We start from the raw sequence: 19,773 nt of genomic DNA on the forward strand, positions 1-19,773 counted from the left end.
GCTCTGTTGCCCTGGCTGGAGTGGTGCGATCTGGCTCACTGCAACCTCCACTTCCTGGGTTCAAGTGATTCTCGTGCCTCAGCCTCCCAAATAGGTGGGATTATAGGTGCATGTCACCACGCCCAGCTAATTTTTATATTTTTAATAGAGAAGGAGTTTTGCCATGTTGGCCATACTGGTCTTGAACTCCTGACCCCAAGAGATCCACCTGCCTTGGCCTCCCAAAGTGCGGGATTACAGATGTGAGCTTCTGGCTTGACTGGTCTTTCAAATTTATTTTTCTCTTGCTTCCTTTTATGCAAATGACCTTATCTCTGTTTCACAGAAAAAAAAAATCTAAATGGAACCTCATTTGAATGGAGCTGTCTTAAATCCTTGCCCCTGGACAAACTTATCTATGTTTATACCAAATTCTTACTTAGTTTCATCTTGTTTCACTCATAAGTATGTTCATTACTCTATGCATTGTCTCATTTTGACTTTCTGAAGCAGTTGCTCCTCTCTCTTAAGGCCCTTCCATTCAGTTGACCTTTCCTGTTTAACTTATAAATATACTCAAAACTTTTTCTTCCAACCACATGTCCCTTTTAAAATCTTTGACCTACCATTACATTCAAGGTAAATATCCACATTCTCAGTACAGCCCTTCAAAATCTGATCCCTGACAACCTCTCAACCTTATTTCTTCACACATTTTGTTTTTTGGTCTAATCATATTAGACAATAAATAGAACTTCCACCTTACTAGAAATACCCTTTCATGTATCCATGTGCTGTTCTCTCTAGGGTATTCCCTCTAGAAGACTAGAATACTTTCTCTTTAACATGTCTAACTTCTATTTCTGTTTTTTAAGACTCAAGTCTGGGTTTAATGCCGAGACAATATTCTTTGTTCCATAGTGTCCCATACATTCCTTCATTATAGCATTATATTTTATATTACCTTGTATTATCTCTTTCTGTCCTTCTCCTTCATCTTTAGACTGTGAGCTCCCTGTCAGTGCACCATCTCCCAAATCTAGGAGATACATCAGTCATATAGAATATAATGCTAGGGGTACCTCTGATACCTCTTGGAGTTGTGTAACACAGGTTGCTGCCCCTTACTTCTTTATTTGCAGAGACTTATTTAATGCCTGGCAATTTTAGGTGCCTCAGATAAATAAGCAGCTGTATAATTTGTTAGGATATTCCTCTATCCTTTGAATTTTTACAAACTGAACACAATCTTAAAAAAATAGAGCAATTGAGGCACTGAAATTTTTAATGATTTATTTATTGCCACATGAATCACAATGTTTTAATAAATGACAGGGCCAATTTATATATATCATAATGATAAGACATATGACAAGTTTTAAGTATAAACTTTAGAAGAGTGTGTTCTATATTAGAAGCCCAAATAAATAAATAGATGAAAGAAGATACACACAAATTTTATATTTATCTTGTAAATCCCTTTTGATATATCAATTTTATCATTGGATATATATTTTTATTTTAAACCTAGATATGAGCACTTTTCTTCATGTCTTAATCAAGTATTAGTTCTTCTTAATGGAAAGGATCCTGATTCCTCTTCAAAGGTATGTAAAACGTGACTTTTTGTTTAAACTTTTAAAAAACTGTAAAATGCAGAAAAATCTAAATGCACAGCTCTCTGTATTTTTACAATAGGGATACAATTATGTAGCCAGTGTCTAGATCAGAATGTAGAATGTTACCAGTATTCTAGAACCCTTCTTGTGCTTCCTTGTAGTCAGTACCTATCCCTTCCCATTCCTTATCTTGACCAAGGATAACTGCTATAACCACTATACTGACTTCTAACAGCGTATATAGAGAGAGGTTTTTTTTATTTAGAAACTTAATGTAAATAAAAGCGTATAATAAATAGGTTTTCAGTCTAGACTTTTTTTGGTTCAACATAATGTTAATGTGATGAGATTCATTCATATTTCATATAGTTGTAGATTGTTAGATTGGTTCTTTTTTTAGACAAAGTATGATTTATTGATGAGCATGAGTAAGGGGGCATTACAGTGAAAGCCCTTATGAATGTAGTGCTCACCACTTGTCAGGGAGCCTCATTTGGGAATGTATTTGACCTCACAGCCATCTGGAATGAGCCACTTCTCAGCTGCCGTGTCTTCAAATTTATTGACATTTAACTTGGTAAAGCCCCACTTTGAGATGGATCTTCTGGCAGCTAGGGACCTTGAACTTGGCCCAGCATGTGCGGCCTTAGTCGCATGCTTTTTATTTTTGCAGATTCATGTGAATGGACATGATGACTTGGCCAGTGTGAACCCTGGTCACTATGCCCTGGGGGCTTTCCGGACGCACCTTGCATACCTCTCAGAAGCCTAGCTGAGGGACAGCAGGAGGTCAGAGACATGAATGTACATTGGAAAGGGCTGTTTCTAAGGTTTCTTAGTGCAACCCATACAAGCAACAGGCTGCATATGTTACCGAGGAAGCAGCTATTTGCAGCCATTGCACACTGGGCCCCCAGGAGGAAAGGAGCACAGTTGGTGTTCTTTTGTTTATGAATATCAGTTACGAAGAAACCTCCATTTACGATTTTCTGCATGTCTTTTGGTGAGCTTATGGGCATGCTTGTCTTAGCTTTATACCTCTGAGTGGAATCACTATGTCATAGGATATACGTATGTTCAGTAGGCACTATGAAACAGTTTTCCAAAAATATTAGTTGGACCAGTGTATGAAGATTTGGTCAGTCTGCATTCATGTCAGCCCTTGATATTTTTCACTTTTTCATTTTAGCCAGTCTAATAGTAGTATTGCATTATAATTTAAATTAATATTTTATTAATAAAAGTTAACATCATTTTACTTATTCATTGGCCATTTATACATTCTTTGACATGCCTGTTTATGTCTCTTGCTCATTTGTTTAATGTATTATCTTTTCTTTCTCTCACTTACATGTAGGAGGATTTATTTTGGAGTCTTTTGATGGGTATATGACATGCAAATATTTTCTTCCATTCTGTGAGTTGCCTTTTTACTCACCTAATGGTGCCTTGATTTTAACATGGATCAGTTTAGTGTTTTTTGTGTTCCATTTAGGAACTCTTGGCCTATTTCAAAGTCACAAAGATGGACTCCATTGTTTTCCTCTAAAAGCTTTCTAGTTTTTTTAACTTTCCCATATAGATCTGTAATCTTCCTACAATTGACTTTTGTGTCTGGTGTGAGGTAGGACTTTTTCAGGTCAGCTTTTACCTTATAAGTTTTTATAGAAGAAAAAAATTAGAATGACTTTAAACTAATCATTTGCAACAGTGATATAAAAGATGGTAGAAAGGTTGAAATAGTACAAAGTTTATTACTTAACTATATTTTCTTTTTACTTTGAACACTAGAAGTTCTACATTCCTTTCTCCTATGCAATGTGATACCTATTCCTAGTTAGTATCTAAATGGATCTTAATACAGTGACTAGGAATCTCTAATATAGGTGCTAAATAAGGATTCTTGGAATAGAAGAGCCACTCAGCAAGGGAAAAATCTAGTAATTGAATCTAAAGGTATTAAACCATCTCAGGGAATTTAGGAGGTCAGGTAGCTCAGGGGAGTAGAAACATTCTATGGATATCAGAAAACCTGGAAGAGAATGAAAAAGTGAAAAAATAAGAATTTAAAACTTAGTTTTTATTTTAAAGTAAAAAATAATTCTTGTTATGATAGAAGTGGGGAGCAGTGAAAGCAAAATACATCTTGGTGGGGAAGAAATAGTTGAGTGTCTTTTTTAATAGATTAGAGTACAGTGTGTTTTATTATAAGGCCAGTATAACCTTGATAGCAAAACCTGACAAGGATACTACAACAAATGAAAATTTTGTCTTTTGTGAACATATCACAAAAATCCTAAACAAAATAGTAGCAAATCAAAATCAGTGACACATAAAAAGGCTCATGTCTTATTACCAAATGAGGTTTATTGCAGGAATGCAAAGATGGTTTAACATTTGGAAATTAATGTAATTTCCTACATTACCAAAAAAGCAGAAAACCTATATTGTCTTATTAAAGGGAGAACAGCATTTGATAAAATTTAATACCTCTTCATGATAAAGATTAGTACATTGGGAATAAAGAGAAACTTCCTTTCCCTGATCGAGTAATTACCAAAAATCTACTGCATCATCTTTTTTAATGCAAATTATTGAAAGCTTTCCTCAAGATTAGGAATAAGAAAACAATGCTCATTATCACCAGTAATGTTCAGCATAGTATTGGTGGTCCCAATAGCCCAGCCCAATAAGGCAAGAGAAATTAAAAAGGTATAGAGATTGGAAAGGAAGAAATAAAACTCACTATTCAGATGACCTGAGAATATAGAAAATCTAAAATCTATGGAAATCATTATTAAAATTAAGGGAATCTATTTAATAAGTTGGCTGGATACAAGATCAGTAAATATGTATTTTATATTCTCTTGACAAATAGAACTTTATGCTATTTACTGATTTTTTAAAATGTCAGGTGCTTAGGGGATTAGTCTAAAGACTGCAGTATTTTGTCATAATGATAGATAGCCCAATGGAACGGAATGGAGCAGAACCAAACCCACAGCATATGGTCTCCTGATTGACAACAGGAGAGTCTTAAAGGTATGGTCATTTCAGTAAATGACACTGGGTCAATTGAATATGCATATGGAAAAAACTGAATCTTGACCCCCTCCCCAATCCCCACCTGATGCCAAATGCAAAACTCAGTATAAGATAGGTAGATTTAAATGTGAAAAGTAAAAATAATGAAGATTTTAGAAGAAACACTTAACAGAGTATCTTTATGGCATTGGGGTAGACAATGATTTTCTTAAACAGGAAACAAAAGCACTAACTCTACAAGGAAAAAGTTGATAAGTTGGGCTACATTAAAATTAAGTTTCTATTCGTGATAAGACCACTAATAAAAGAAAGAAAAGTCAAAGAATGGGAATAGATATCTACAATGTATATATCTAACAAAGAACTCTTATCCAAAATATATTATTTTTCTACATTGTACATATGTATCAGAAAAAAACACAGAGCCCAGAAGATAACCTGAGCAAAAAAGTTGAATTGGTCAATAAACATGAAGTGATTGTAACACTTTATCAATCTTCAGGGAAATGCAAATTTAAATGGTAGTATGATACCATCTGTCACCCATCAGTTGATTAAAATGGAAAATAGCAAACATACCTTAACTCTCATTTAGTACTCCCAGTACAACCAATTATGAAAACTGGTGTCTATTAATACTGGGCCTATGTGTAAACTGTGACCTAGAAATCTCACTTGTAGGTATTTTTCACAAAGAATTGTACACATTTGTACAGAATGTAGCAGTACTGTTCGAAATAACTAACAATGATAACCTAAATGCCATCAGCAGTGGAAAATGCTCATTTTGGGAAAGTCATCCAGCTCTGCACTAGTGATTTAATTTTTTTACTTTTATATATGTACATTAAAAGAAAACTAACGTACATGTGGAAAGCTGTCTTGTGTGTTCATAATGGACATCTTATAAGATACACAAGCAACTGGTAACATTGCTTGCCTCCAGGGTTTGTCTTTTGAACCATGTAAATTTATTACCTTTTCAAAAATAAGTATAGTCATACGTTACATAATGACATTTTAGTCAATGACAGACACAAACTTCTTATTGCCTATGACATCATGAACATTCTAACATGGTAGTGCAATGTATTACGTGTGTTTGTGATGATGCTGGTGTAAACAAACCTACTGAGCTGCCAGTTTTATAAAAGTATAGCACGTATTAATAAGATTATGTACATAATGTTTTGATAAAGGTGTTACCGCTTATTCTTTATTAATTTAGAGTGTACTTCTACTTATAAAAAGTCAACTGTAAAACGGCCAGGCAGGTCCTTCAGGAGGTATTCCAGAAGAAGGTATTGTTGTTATTAGAGATGACAGTTTCCTGTGCCCCTGAAGACCTTCCAGTGGGACAAGATATGGAGGTGGAAGTGATATTGATTACCCTGGCCCAGCATAGACCTGGGCTAATGTATGTGTTTATGTCTTTGTTTTTAACAAAAAAAGTTTAAAAAGAAAAACAAACCCAGCATTTTAAAAATAGAAAAAACTGATGGAATATGGATATAAATAAAATATTTTTGTATAGCTATATAGTGTGTTTCTCTTACTACAAAAGAGTCAAAAACTTTAAAAATTGACACGCTTATGAAGTTAAAAAGTTATGTTAAACTAAGGTTAATTTATTAAAGAAATTTTAAAACATAATATAGCTTAAGCATACAGTCTTTATGAAGTCTAGAGCAATATACAGTAATGTCCTAGGCCTTTACATTCACTCACAACTCACTCAGAGCAACTTCCAGTCCTGCAAGTTTCATTTATGGTAAGGTTCTATGTGGACGGGTATACCATTTTTAATCTTTTATACTGTATTCTATGTCTAAATACACAAGTACTTACAATTGTGTTATAGTTGCCTATAGTATTTAGTACAGTAGTATTCTGTACAGGCTTGTAGCCCACAGGCAATAAAGGTGTACAGTAGGCTCTACCATCTAGGTTTGTGTAAGTACACTCTTATGATCACACAACAAAATTACTTAATGATGCATTGAGCAACATACCATCACTAAGTGCCACATGACTGTGCTACAGTTTATATTTATTGAAGATTATTTGTTACAGCAAATGCTAATGGACTGGATTCTCTTAAATACAGATACTATCAAGTTGATTAAAACACTAATCTCAATTTATATCATTTGTAAGAATCAGACTTAAAAAGTTGGAAATAAGAGAGGCAAGGAGATCTTACGAAAAAAATTTTTTTTTTTAGTGATTGGTAGTGTATGAAATGAGGTGGAATTTAGCTTAACATCTAATATACAGATTGATGGGGAATGTTATGTAATGTAGAAGGTTCATTTATTAAATAGAGAAGAAATGGGGTACAGTAGGAGAGCTAAGGGTCATAATGCCAACAGTGCAAACAATGTGGAAATAACCATCCTGAAGGTTTAATAGTCTATGCTACAGTATTCTTTATAGCAGTTATTGAATTTTAGGATCATAACAAGTATTGTTCATTCTAATTTTATTTTTTAGGGTTTTTTTGGTCATTTATAAACAAAACATGTTTATGTTTAAAAATAAGCACTGTGGAAGGGGTGGGAGGAGTGTAACGTTAGTTGAAGTTGACCTTGCCTCTGAGGTTCTCACAGTTCTGCTTATCTGGAGTAAGCACCAGGAGTAAGCACCATTAATAAATTTATTTGTAACCTTCTGGAACCCATTCACACATTTGAAAAGTAATATTGAAAGAAAAATTAGAAGCAACTTTTAAATTTTGTTTTAGAATGTTTTCTTTAAAAATACATGGCATTTTCAGCTTCATCATACACTTGCTTTGTATATTAAAATCTAATGAAATTGACGTTTAATGAAGACTTTCTATTGCACAGGTTTTAGAATTACTTCTTGCCTTCTGTTCAGTGACTCAGCTGCGCCATGTGCTCACTCAGATGATGTTTGAACAGTCTCCATCTGGCAACGCCACTCTAGGAAGCCATCCTAAATGTTTAGAACCTACTGTGGCTCTACTGCGCTGGTTAAACCAACCTTTGGACGGATCAGAAAACTGTTCTGTTTTAGCATTGGAGTTGTTCAAGGAAATATTTGAGGTAATAGGATGAATGACAGATTGACTTTTCTACTTCTGTGACTCTCAGCAATTTGTCTTCAAAAACATTCTTAGTAAACTTCCAGTTCATACACTTGAGGAAAACTTGTCAATTACTAACAGTCAGCCACTACACTCCCTAAGTTTTTTTCTGCCCCTTATATATATTAGTATTTTCCTTTTTTTTCACTGAATAGCTTATATATGTAGTGCTTATTTCAGTGTAATAAGTAAAGATACTAAGGTTTATATGATTTGTTGCATGACTAGTTGGAATAGTCACATTGTCTCTCCATTCCAAGTTTATTAGGCCATTGAGTGGATAATATAGGAATATTGAATTCAGTCAGTGAAATGGAGTTGAGCATGCCACACAATGTGCTAGGCACTTAAGATACAGACAAAACTGCATTATGGTAGATCTTACTAACTGGGCAGTTTAGTATTCTCTACTATTCTCCCCGTTTTTAAATTCATTCTGCCTGACCCAATATCTTCTGAAAGCATTTCTTGTCTCATAACTTGATCTTATACACAAATATGTGTATGAAGTGATTAAATATGTTCATTAAGAATTATGCACAAAATTTTCTATTTTTTCTTGTTCATGATTGTTTAACAATCAGTTTTAACATTTAAAAAACCCTTTGAGGGTCTTGATGGAAATTATTTGTGGTTATAAACTATTGAGACCAAGGTCTATTATTATAATTACTTTTAGCAGATATTTGTTTTCAATAAGTACTTTTAGTTTAGAATCATTTTTAAATCACAAAGTCTGTTTTAAAAACTCTTATTTTAAAAAGTTTGACCTTACTGTCTAATTTGAGAAAAAAGCGAAAGCCCTCAAAACTGGATAAAGGTGTAAATTATAAATAAAAACTTCAATATTAATAGGAGACTTAGGTCAATGGCGTACTGCAGGAAATATAAAAAATTTAAAGAGAGTGTTACAGCTCAGTGATGACTATTTCCATATCATATATTCTATCTTTGTTTTTAATCATTTGTGATGGGTAATTCTCCAGGATGTCATAGATGCTGCTAACTGTTCTTCAGCTGATCGTTTTGTGACCCTTCTGCTACCTACAATCCTTGATCAACTTCAGTTCATGGAACAAAATCTAGATGAGGCTTTAATAAGAAAAAAATGTGAAAGGGTGGCCAAGGCCATTGAAGTTTTGTTAAATATCCTTTACTGTCATCGATGTGAAAACTATATAAATAACCAGTTTTTTCTAGTATTGCATTCACTGCATTTTGTCTTTGTAGTTTTTCACTTTTTGCTCATATTTATCTAGGATTATTGAACTAAAATTTAAACTATAGAAAAAATTCTCAATGAGTCTGAAAAAGATCCAAGGTTTTTTTTTCGTTGTTTTTCTGTTTGAAACTTTTAAGCGAAGATAACGTTTTTTAAAATGCTGTTTAAGCTTGATTTTTACATTTGTATCACAGTTTGATATTTGGTAGTATATTCTAAAATGACTGTTCTGTTATTCCTTGTTACTCTTTTCTGCTTGTTGCTAATTATTGCCCCTGGATGATTAGTAGTACCATATTTTGGTGGTATATATTTGTGGGTAAAGAAATACTGATGGAGTTATCATGATTTTAGCCCAGTTGTTTTAGTTTATGTTTTAAAAATAAAAGCCTTCATAATTGCCTTAATAATGGTTATAAGAAAAGGCAAGTATATCAACACAAATTAATTCATTTAAAAAGAAACCTTGAACAATTAGTTTCACTGCTTAACTTCTGTGTACTGATTTTCTAGGTCTTCCTTGTGTTCACTTTTTCCTAGATCAAATAATTCTGAGTTGCGAAGAAGTCCAAGTCCCGATTTTAAAACATTTCATTAATACTTTTTTACCGTGAGCAAAGAGCCACTGTATCTCAACCTGATCTCTTAAATTGATCTAGTCAGGTTTCCTTGTATCTCAGAGCAAAAAGAAAATGTTCTACTCTGTCCTAGAGCAAATTCCTTGGTTTAATATCCTCTTCTAAGGTACTGCTCCTTAATTTTCTTCTTCCTTTAAAGTAGTGACTCTCAGTGCTCATTTCCTACCTAGAATCACCTGGAGAACATTTAAAAAAAAAAAAATTGATGCTAGAACCTTACTTCCAGATATTCTAATTTAGTTGGAGTAATGTGAAACCCTGAAATCACTGGGTAATGTGTGTTTGCGTGTTGGCTTTTTTGTGATTGTTTAAACTATGCAGGTGATTCTAACATGCAGTCCTTGAGAATCACTGCAGTAGGGACACATGATTGCTTGACCTTAGAGATATATATAATTAATAAAGCGGGTCCTTCTCATTGAATTGGACCACAACTTGGCCCTTTTAAAAATAATAGCTATTTACATTAATTTATAATATCTAAATATGACTAAACAACTTTTCTTTATTCAATAAATATTTATTGAACCATTGAGATTCTTGCTAACAAAAAACAGATATCCAATGGAGAAATAGCCTCAGTTTCTTAACCTTTGAGTCAGAAACTTTTGGTACCAGTCCATCTCTTACCACTTATTAGCCACTTAAATTATTTGAGTTGCAGTTTCCTTATCTGTCATTGAGTTAATTTAGCAATAATTATACTGGACAACAGTAATGATATAATTGGTATGAAATCATTCTGAATGTTATATTTTATACATAAAGTAATTTGAGAATTTTTTGTTATGTATCTTAACAAAACTTACCTCTCTGTGGAGATGATACAATGAAAATGCATATTGCAAAAATCCTGACAACTGTCAAGTGTACCACTCTGATAGAACAACAGTTTACATATGGCAAGATTGACCTGGGATTTGGAACAAAGATTGCGGATTCTGAATTATCGTGAGTATATGAAATCTAATGACAAAATGGCAAGGTAGTAAAACATCAAAAGATACAGTGATTCTCATCCTTTTGGAGGACCATCCTTTTATAACTTAAGATATAACAGATTAACAAACATATTTTCATAGTAACTTTTTTGTAAATTCAATTTGTAGATTTTGTGCTTTTGAAGAAAGATATTAACATGTTTTTTATTGTTTAGGTTTCTTTCGTCTTGTTTTACTATAATTATCTAAGGGTTCTGAACATTTCCGGAGCTCCTTCTTTGACATTGCCTCAGTAATTTATTTTTTTAATTTTCCTTTTTTTTTTTTTTTTTCCGAGATGGAGTCTTGCTCTTTTTGCCAGGCTGGATTGCAGTGGTACAATCTTGGCTCACTGCAACCTCCATCTCCCGAAGTCAAGCGATTCCCCTGCCTCAGCCTCCTGAATAGGTGGGACTACAGGCGTTTGCCACCATGCCTAGCTAATTTTTTGTATTTTAATAGAGACAGGGTTTCACCATGGCCAGGCTGGTCTCGATCTCCTGACCTCATGATCCACCTGCCCCAGCCTCCCAAAGTGCTCATTACAGGCATGATCCACCCGCCTCACCCTCCCAAAGTGCTCATTACAGGCATGAGCCACTGCGCCTGGCCTTAATTTTACTTTTTTAAATGAAAAGCCTGAAAAAACAGAAGGGTAGTTTTATTACAAGGAAATCAGTCACTGCTGAAGATTTTTTAATAAGAGCTCTCCTTCCTTAGCATGTCAGGAATTATGGTTAAAGATGGATTTTCACTGGATGGTAGTAAAATACTCTTTTATACCCTATCCTTCCTCATGAATTAAGTTTATCTAATAAATCTTCATTGAAAACCTGCTAAGTGCTAGACACTTACTTATTTGTTTCTATTTCCGTAAATGTCACAGTTGTCAGTAATTGTGTACCTTTAGAATAAGAATTATCTGTTTTTTTATTTTTATACTCTTCCAGGTAGAAAATTCAGAACATGACCTAATATAATTCATTTATTACATGTTAGATATTCTGTATTGCCTAAGGTTACCCTCTGTTGATATTCTAATGACAAAGCTAAGAATTAAATGGACCATGTTTCAAAACTACTACTTACTTGAAACAGAAAGTTGAAGCATGTTGGTAGTAAAAGAAATGCTGTCTAAGGCTATTAATGCCGGTTTGTTTTCTTTGGATCTCGAGTTATAATGTTGATTGCTTTGTATTTTTACTTCTCAGTAGAAACAGTATGTTATCATCTTGAATCTTAAAAACACAAGTTTTTTCTTTCCTTTTTTTTTTTTTAAATCAGTTTCTTTAGAATTTTGGACAGAAACAAGCTCTAAGAAATTTTTCAGTTGTCTAATTTAAATGTGATTTATCTTTAAAGCAAACTTGCTGCTGATGTAATTTTGAAAACTCTTGATTTGATTAACAAACTTAAACCATTGGTTCCTGGTATGGAAGTAAGCTTCTACAAAATCCTTCAGGTGAGTTTAAACTCTTGAAACATTGAAGTTTATTCATACATAAATGGTCCTAATATAAGTTTCTGTTTTAATATTCTGTTTTAATATTTAATAATCTTTAGAAGATGTTTCTCTTAGAATTGGCCATGAGAAGAAAATTTAAAGTTCTTGTCGTAAGTGGTTATAATAGTCTCACTGCACAGTTATTTTATATACTTTTATAGGAATTGAACATAAGTGCTCACCACCTTTACGTAGAGAATGTTCACAATAGTGCTGCTTCCTTAGCCCTTTCCTTTCTTGTGTTGTACTTGTAAATTTCTTCATTTGTTTCTGTTGGCATTGGAGGAAGAATGGTATTTGTTTTAGGGTTTTTGTTTTTGGTTAGGGTTGATGTAGGGTATTAAGGGGATAGGGAGACAGCTGGAAGTAAAGGACTTGATTGTGATAATTAGAAGGGCCATGAAGAAAATAGTAACTCACAGATTTCAATGACAATAAGTAGCTGAATAAGATCTCTAGATGTTTTCAAAAGATAAAGTACAACAAATTTAGTTCAAAGTTCTAACTGGCTTTTATTTGCGATTCTAAAATTTGACAGCGTCATTCTATAAAACAGAATGAATCATTCCCCTGGGCTAAGCAGAGGAGGTCAACTTTATAGACAGGAAAGGGCTGAAGAAAGCACAAATAGGGAACTAAAAGCAGATTGGTCATTTCAAAGTTAATTTGCTTATAGAGTTGTAATAAAGGGGACTTCCTTATAATACTGACTCAGGTTGACTGAAATCTCCTGGTTTCTTGGAAAACTAGCCCATTTCAAAATGCAGTTTGATTACATGGCACTCATCCGAGTGACTCCTTTCTGGTTTGGTTTGGTCTGCTAAAGGCTAGTGTAGGATTCTAGTCCAAAACAGTGGCCTCTTAAAACTTTGTGTAATAAAATTTACCTTGGTATCTACAACACTTACCTTACAACAGATGTTTAACAAAAATATGTGGATTAGGTTACTACAGTAGCTTAACAGAGATGGCTCTAGTGACTATATAGACAGTATAGAAGCCAAAACTGAAACCTTAGGCAGGGACCACTGGTATGTTTTGAGAGCATGTTTAAGGGACTGAGTTCAAATGTTGACTCTACTAGTTCTTAGTACAGTTTTGAGTAATTTATTTCACCTCTCTCAACTTCAGGGTCCTTGACTACTAACTGAAAATAGCAAGGCTTCCCATTGAGAGTTTTGGAGATAAAGCCCTGCTCTTACACAGTTCTATGACATTGGATTATACTCGAATACCTACAAGATACTCAACATTTTAATTATAAGGGATTTATATTTTAATATTGTCTTCACTAGTAACTTAGTGTATTTTTTAAAGGAGTCAAACTGATGTTAATGTCAATTATTTAAGATATATTTTTTATAATACAGGTTGAGCATCCCTAATTTGAAAATCTGAAATGCTCTAAAAACCAAAATGTCTTAAGTACCAACATGAGGCTCAAAGGAAGTGCTCACTGAAGCATTTTGGATTTTTGGATTAGGGTTGTCCAACTAGTAAGTATATGTAAATGTTCTAAAATGTGCAAACATCAGAAATATATAACACTTCCAGTCCCAGACATTTTAGATAAGGAATACTCAACCTGTTGATGATTTGGGGCTTACACGTACTAATGGAAAATATTTACTGACATGAATGATTGAAGTAAGTATAAAATGTTCTAATTTAATTTGAATTTTACTTTTCATTTTAGCCTTAATTTGGAAGTGATTGGCTGTTTTTAAGTTTTTCTTTTAAATGATAGCTTGGAAAAAAACAGTAATTCTATACATCAGTCAGTTGTGGATTTTTAAGCCATGAAAATATATAAGGCATAAATTTTATAGGCATATTTGAAAGCATTCAAAACCTTTGCCAGATTTTTTAAAACTAGTGTTTATATTGATTGCATAGCAGTGTAAACAGCCATAACAAGGTATAATATATTCAAGCTATATTATGATAGAGACTATAACATATTCAGACATTAGAAACATTTTATAATTTGCCTAGAATTAAGATTTAGATATATTTACTCACCTCAACTCTAAAATAGCTAACATTGTTTATTCTTTCTGCTTCTTCCTTTTTGGTTTCTGATTTATTTAGGATCCACGTTTGATTACTCCTTTGGCTTTTGCTTTAACGTCAGATAATAGAGAACAAGTACAGTCTGGACTGAGAATATTATTGGAAGCTGCTCCACTGCCAGATTTCCCTGCTTTAGTGTGAGTTGTAATCATTTACAGTCTATCTCTTGTGATGTTGGAATATCCTGCTATGTTTCTTTAGTCCTTAATATAGACAAGCATATTAGTGAATTGAAGACTTCATTGTAATAGTAATTTTTCAAATGATTTCTAAAAATGTTTGATTCTTTTAAATGAAAAGTCCAGATGTATATTCACTCAGGGAAAAGCTAGATTCTGGTGGTTAAATGTTTTTCATTTACTATTCCTCTATGTCTCTAGCCACTTCTTTTTAATGATAACTTCTGGACACTCTAAACTTATATCTTCCCGGTTTAGTTCCCTTCCCAACTGTTTAAGGAAAAGGTCTAAGCATTAGTTGTTGACCAGATCTGGGTCAGCCATGAGAACAATGTAGACTAAAAGTTAGTTGGAATAGGAGAATGGGAGCGTTCCTAAAGAAAAAAAATTGCTGCTTTTATCAGAAGTGGAAAAATGATGATCAGGCAAAGTTTTCTACTAGTTAATTTCAAGCAATAATAATATTTACAATTATGTTTGAAAAAAATTAAGGTTACAGGGCTTTCTGAACTTAATGGCTATTAGGAGTCTGGTTAAAAATTTTTTTTTCATTTAAGCCATTTATATGTATGAATTTGTAAAACTGATTTGAATAATTTGAAGCAGTTGATAAACAGGAAAGATATTCCCTTTATTCAAGGGGTCAGCAAACTGGCCAGTGGACAGGCACCTGTTTTTGTAAATAGTTTTATTGGAATATGGTCACACCCACTCATTTTTATACTCTGTCTATGTTGCTTTCACTCTATAAAAGCAGAATTGGGTAATTGTGACAGAGACCAGATAGGCCCTTGAGTCTAAGATACTTACTATTTTGACCTATAAGAAAAAGTGTGCTGGTCCATGCTATCTGCTATTCACTGATCTAGCAATTCCCACTTTTCAGAATTAGCAATTTAGGTCATCATACCTTAAGAGTTAAGGAATGGGATGCAAGGCCTAGAGACCATATAACCAAAATTCACTTAATTTTATAATATATATTTTTTAACAGCAACAACAAAAATACATAGGACGTTTTTCAAGTAACAAGTTAAAAGTGGTCTGTAAAGTTGCTTTTTTATTTTGTGGTGGCCTGCTTGTCTAAACTGGTAATCTGACATGAAACAAAATGTCAGATTTTGTTTGAAATGAAACAAAACCTCAAAGCTTCAGAGGGGAAATCTGCAGTCTCACTGAACATGGGAGTCTTAGCCTCTGCCTCTGTATGTGAGGCCTTCCCAGTATTTTCACTTTATCTTGGCATTCCCTGTCTTATTTGTGTTGCAGATAATTTTCTTTTTGAGCATTTTCTCTGGTATCCATTTTATGCTTACTATTTAATGCCCTTATTTGACATTATCTTGAGCAGTTTAATAAGCTGAATGTATATTATGGATATAATATACATTGGTAGGTAGCATTTTTTATGTTTGTATTCATTTGTTTGTTTTCAAGACAGGGTCTCAGTCTATCACCCAGTCTGGGGTGCAGTGGTGTGATCATGACTCAATGCAACTTCGACCTCTGGGGCTCAAGTGATATTCCCTACTCAACCCCCTGAAGAGCTGGGACTACAGGCGTGTGCCACCATAATTTATTTATTTTTTGTAGTGGTAGGATCTTACAATGTTGCCCAGGCTGGTCTCGAACTTCCTGGACTCAAGCGATCCTCCCAAAGTGCTGGTGTTACAGGTGTGAGCCACTGTGCCCAGCCTATAGTAAATTAGACTGAGTGTCTGCCGTCATACAGTTTGCACTTTAGTTAGAATATAAGTGAAAAAAAATAATTTTCATATTGTGCACATCACTATGGAGAAGATGAGTTGTTAATAATAGTATTATATACGGCATTAGTGAAGGCCTCTCTGAAAAGGTGAATTTGAACGGAGACCTGATGATAAGAAGGAGCCAACCCTATGCAGATCTGGTAGGAATCGTGTTCCAGATAAAGGAATAGCTCATGTGAAAGCCTGGGGTGGAAGAAAGATAGGATTTTAAAGGGATAAAATGGAAGTCAGGTTGGTGAAATGTATGTACCGAGTAAGAAAGGAAAAGGAATAAGGACATAAAGGCCAGATGATACCACCCATGATAAGAATATTATTCTGACCAGTACCATTAACTTTGTATTTATAACAGATAATTCACACTCGTAAACTAGTCTTAGAATGCCTCCAAACCAATGGTGAAGCTCATTATAAAGGGTTAGAAACAGAAAAGTGGGTGCTCTGGAAAATTTGGAGTATTTCCCAACTTCATTTCATCATGGTCTCAGGATTATTTGAAGACTTCTATTCCAAAAAAGGACCGACTCTTAAAAATTCCCTAATTCTGCACTCAGTCTGCCTTTTTTTCTATTTTCATATAGTTTTTATTTTCCTTTCTTTGACTCTCATTCAGACTTGGAGAAAGTATAGCAGCAAATAATGCCTATAGACAACAGGAAACAGAACATATACCCAGAAAAATGCCTTGGCAATTATTAAATCACAGTTTTCCAGCATCAGTAAAGTGTTCAACACCTCCTCATTTGAAAGATGGCATTCCTGGATTGAATATTGAAGAATTAATAGAGAAACTTCAGTCTGGAATGGTGGTGAGTGAAAAATAGCTATTATAACCTGGTACATTACCAGCTGTATGTCAGCCCTGATTATAACATTTATCCAAACACCGTTAGGTACAGATTTCATCATTGAAAACTTATTTTTTAATATAAGACATAAGAATATCCTGGAACATTTGGAAATATAGGAAGAAAAATAAGTCATAAAATTTCAACATTTTGCTGGGTGCAGTGGCTTATGCCTGTAACCCCAGCATTCTGGGAGCCTGAGGCAGAGAGATCCCCTGAGCTCATGAGTTCAAGACCAGCCTGGGCAACATGGCAAATCCCTCTCTACCAAAAATACAAAAAATTAGCTGGGTGTGGTGGCATAAGCCTGTGGTCTTAGCTACTCAGGTGGTTGAGGCAGGAGAATCACTTGAACTCAGGAAGCAGAAGTTGCAGTGAGCCAAGATCACACCACTGCACTCCAAACTGGGTGACAGAGTGAGACCTGTCTCAAAAAATTTTTTTTTAAAAAAAGGAAATATTTGTGACCTATCTGATGTAGCATTTGTTTTTATTTTGTTACTCATCATTAAATTTTAATGATTTAGTTTTGAAGTAGGCATTTATTTCGTCATTGTGTCAAAATATTTTAATAAAATTTTCTGATTTTTTTTTACTCTTAAAATGTAGGTAAAAGATCAGATTTGTGATGTGAGAATATCTGACATAATGGATATATATGAGATGAAACTATCCACATTAGCTGTGAGTATAAGCTTATTTTAACGATGTGTAATAAGCTTTCATGGATGTATTCCTAAAATGAAAATTAATGATATGTTTTCTTGTAGTCCAAAGAAAGCAGGCTACAAGATCTTTTGGAAACAAAAGCTCTAGCTCTTGCACAGGCTGATAGACTGATTGCTCAACATCGCTGCCAAAGAACTCAAGCGGAAACAGAGGTGTGTAGAATATAAAGACACATCTGATTAGTAGAAAAATTAACAAATGAAGTAAAACATGCAAAATATTAGTTACGTATTTGTTACTTTAATTGAAGTGAATTCTCTTTAACATTTGACATGCCTACTTCCTTCATCCTGAAATTCTGCCCTCTTTAATTTTGGTTACATCGTTATCCTCTGATTTTTTTTTTTCTACCTAATATCATTTTCCTATATTGTTTATGTTGTACCTTTAAGTGTTGGGGACTCTTGGGATTATGTTCTAAACCTTTGTCCTTTAGTTACGTGTTCCTTGGTTTCAATGTTTACCAAAATATTAATGTTCCCAATTTTATATGTCAAGCGTAGATCATTTTCCTGAGCACTAAGTGCCTATTTGCTCCATTTAAATATACAGGAAATACTTCAAACTCAGCATAACCTATAATGAACTAATTGCTCTTCCCTTTTTAAAAATTTACTCTTATGCAGTCCCTCTACTGTTTTTAGTGTTCTACAAATAGAAAACCTGGAAATCACACAGTTTGCCTTCTAGAGTTATTTACTAAGTCCAGTTGATTCTGCCTTGTAAATATTACTCTTTTCTGCCCTATTTCTGTTTCTACCACTATTTGCTATAGGCTGGATCCTTTTCATTTTTTGTATGAATCATAGCAGAGCCTCTAATTAGTCTTCCTACCTTTAGTCTAGTACTCTCTTCTCAGCTACTCTACAGCCAGTCATCCTTCCTTCACCTAGCCCTTCCCTCAGGGATCTCTAAGGCAGTAAAATGATCCTGTCCCTCTTGTGCTGAGTATCTTTCATAGTTGCTGCTATTGCTTTAAGAATATCATCAAAATTCCTTAGTTTGGCATATAAGGATTCTAACTACAAGGTTCTCAATCCACATCTTTCATTTCTGTGCATTCTTTGCAGTCAACCACATTAGGCTACTTTGCTTTTTCTGGAACTTGACATATTTTGGTTGTTTCTTTGTCACAGCACTTGACTTTCTATGTCTGGAACACCTTTTCCTCTCTTCTGCCTAACTCACAATTCTTCAGATTTCAGTTAAAATACCCACATTACCCAGAAGCCTACTCTGGTCTCCTCCTTCCCATGCATATGTTTGACAATCCTTCCTCTTTGTATCAAATCTATGCTTACCTCTCTATAACATTTTTCAAACCACGTGGAAATGCTATTATCCCCCACCCATGGTATCAGAGACTGCTTCTATAGCTCCAAGCCCTAGCATAGCACTTGGCACATTGTAGGTGCTCAGTAAATTTGGCATTGTACTATGTACATATATAATGTATACCTTATGAGGGTGACCTTACTGCAGTAACATGAAATTCCCAGCAGATACAAATGGAATTATACAACTTGATATTATTTACAATGAATGAATTATAATACAGTGTTCCTGGCTTTTGAAAGAGGCATCAAAGTGAGTGACAAGTAAAATCCCTCTTAAGTCTTTTCAGAATAAAGGTATTCTAAATAATATAAAGAAATATAGCTGTATTTATTTATTTCTTATTTTTACATGGTTTCATTTGACTGGTACGTTGAATCTGTCACAAATTACAAGGAAGAATTATTAGTAATATTAAAATAATTTTTCCCTCTCATAGCACATTTTTATATTCTCTGTCTATTGGACATGTCTTATATTTTATTAGAGAGTTTAATATTTTATCCCTGTTACTGGCAAAGCTTCTTAGAAAAAATAGCACAAAATAACTTGATGTAACTTCTTCACAGTTAAAGTCATAAAAACAGAGAAGGGCTTAGGGTTTTGTCTAGGATTTTAAAATAAAGTCCAAAGGGCTGGGGGGAACTGACTTTTTATTCTAGTGACTTTTCTGCTTTTTTTAGAGTTTCATGTCACATAATACATACATACAGGTTATGGTATAGGTTATATTCCTTGATTATG

The 19,773-nt window shown here is 33.9% G+C and overlaps 1 protein-coding gene and 1 non-coding gene across 2 annotated transcripts in view; one reads left to right on the forward strand and one right to left on the reverse strand.

Annotated features, from left to right (window-relative positions):
* The window catches only part of CIP2A (cellular inhibitor of PP2A), a 39,297-nt gene that overhangs the window by 10,984 nt on the left and 8,540 nt on the right, over positions 1 to 19,773 (forward strand). The window contains exons 8-16 of the mRNA XM_003939396.3: positions 1,511 to 1,586; positions 7,493 to 7,711; positions 8,739 to 8,898; positions 10,422 to 10,563; positions 11,955 to 12,054; positions 14,188 to 14,306; positions 16,731 to 16,926; positions 17,575 to 17,649; positions 17,736 to 17,846. Of these exons, the coding sequence (XP_003939445.1) occupies positions 1,511 to 1,586; positions 7,493 to 7,711; positions 8,739 to 8,898; positions 10,422 to 10,563; positions 11,955 to 12,054; positions 14,188 to 14,306; positions 16,731 to 16,926; positions 17,575 to 17,649; positions 17,736 to 17,846 (1,198 nt within the window). The remainder of the gene's footprint in view (positions 1 to 1,510; positions 1,587 to 7,492; positions 7,712 to 8,738; positions 8,899 to 10,421; positions 10,564 to 11,954; positions 12,055 to 14,187; positions 14,307 to 16,730; positions 16,927 to 17,574; positions 17,650 to 17,735; positions 17,847 to 19,773) is intronic.
* Positions 2,416 to 2,550, reverse strand: LOC120367256 (small nucleolar RNA SNORA70). Its single transcript, XR_005581674.1, has one exon. It is a non-coding gene; the product is annotated as a small nucleolar RNA SNORA70 (small nucleolar RNA).

Source organism: Saimiri boliviensis, chromosome 8 (genome assembly GCF_048565385.1).
Source record: "Saimiri boliviensis isolate mSaiBol1 chromosome 8, mSaiBol1.pri, whole genome shotgun sequence".
Lineage (NCBI taxonomy): Eukaryota > Metazoa > Chordata > Mammalia > Primates > Cebidae > Saimiri > Saimiri boliviensis.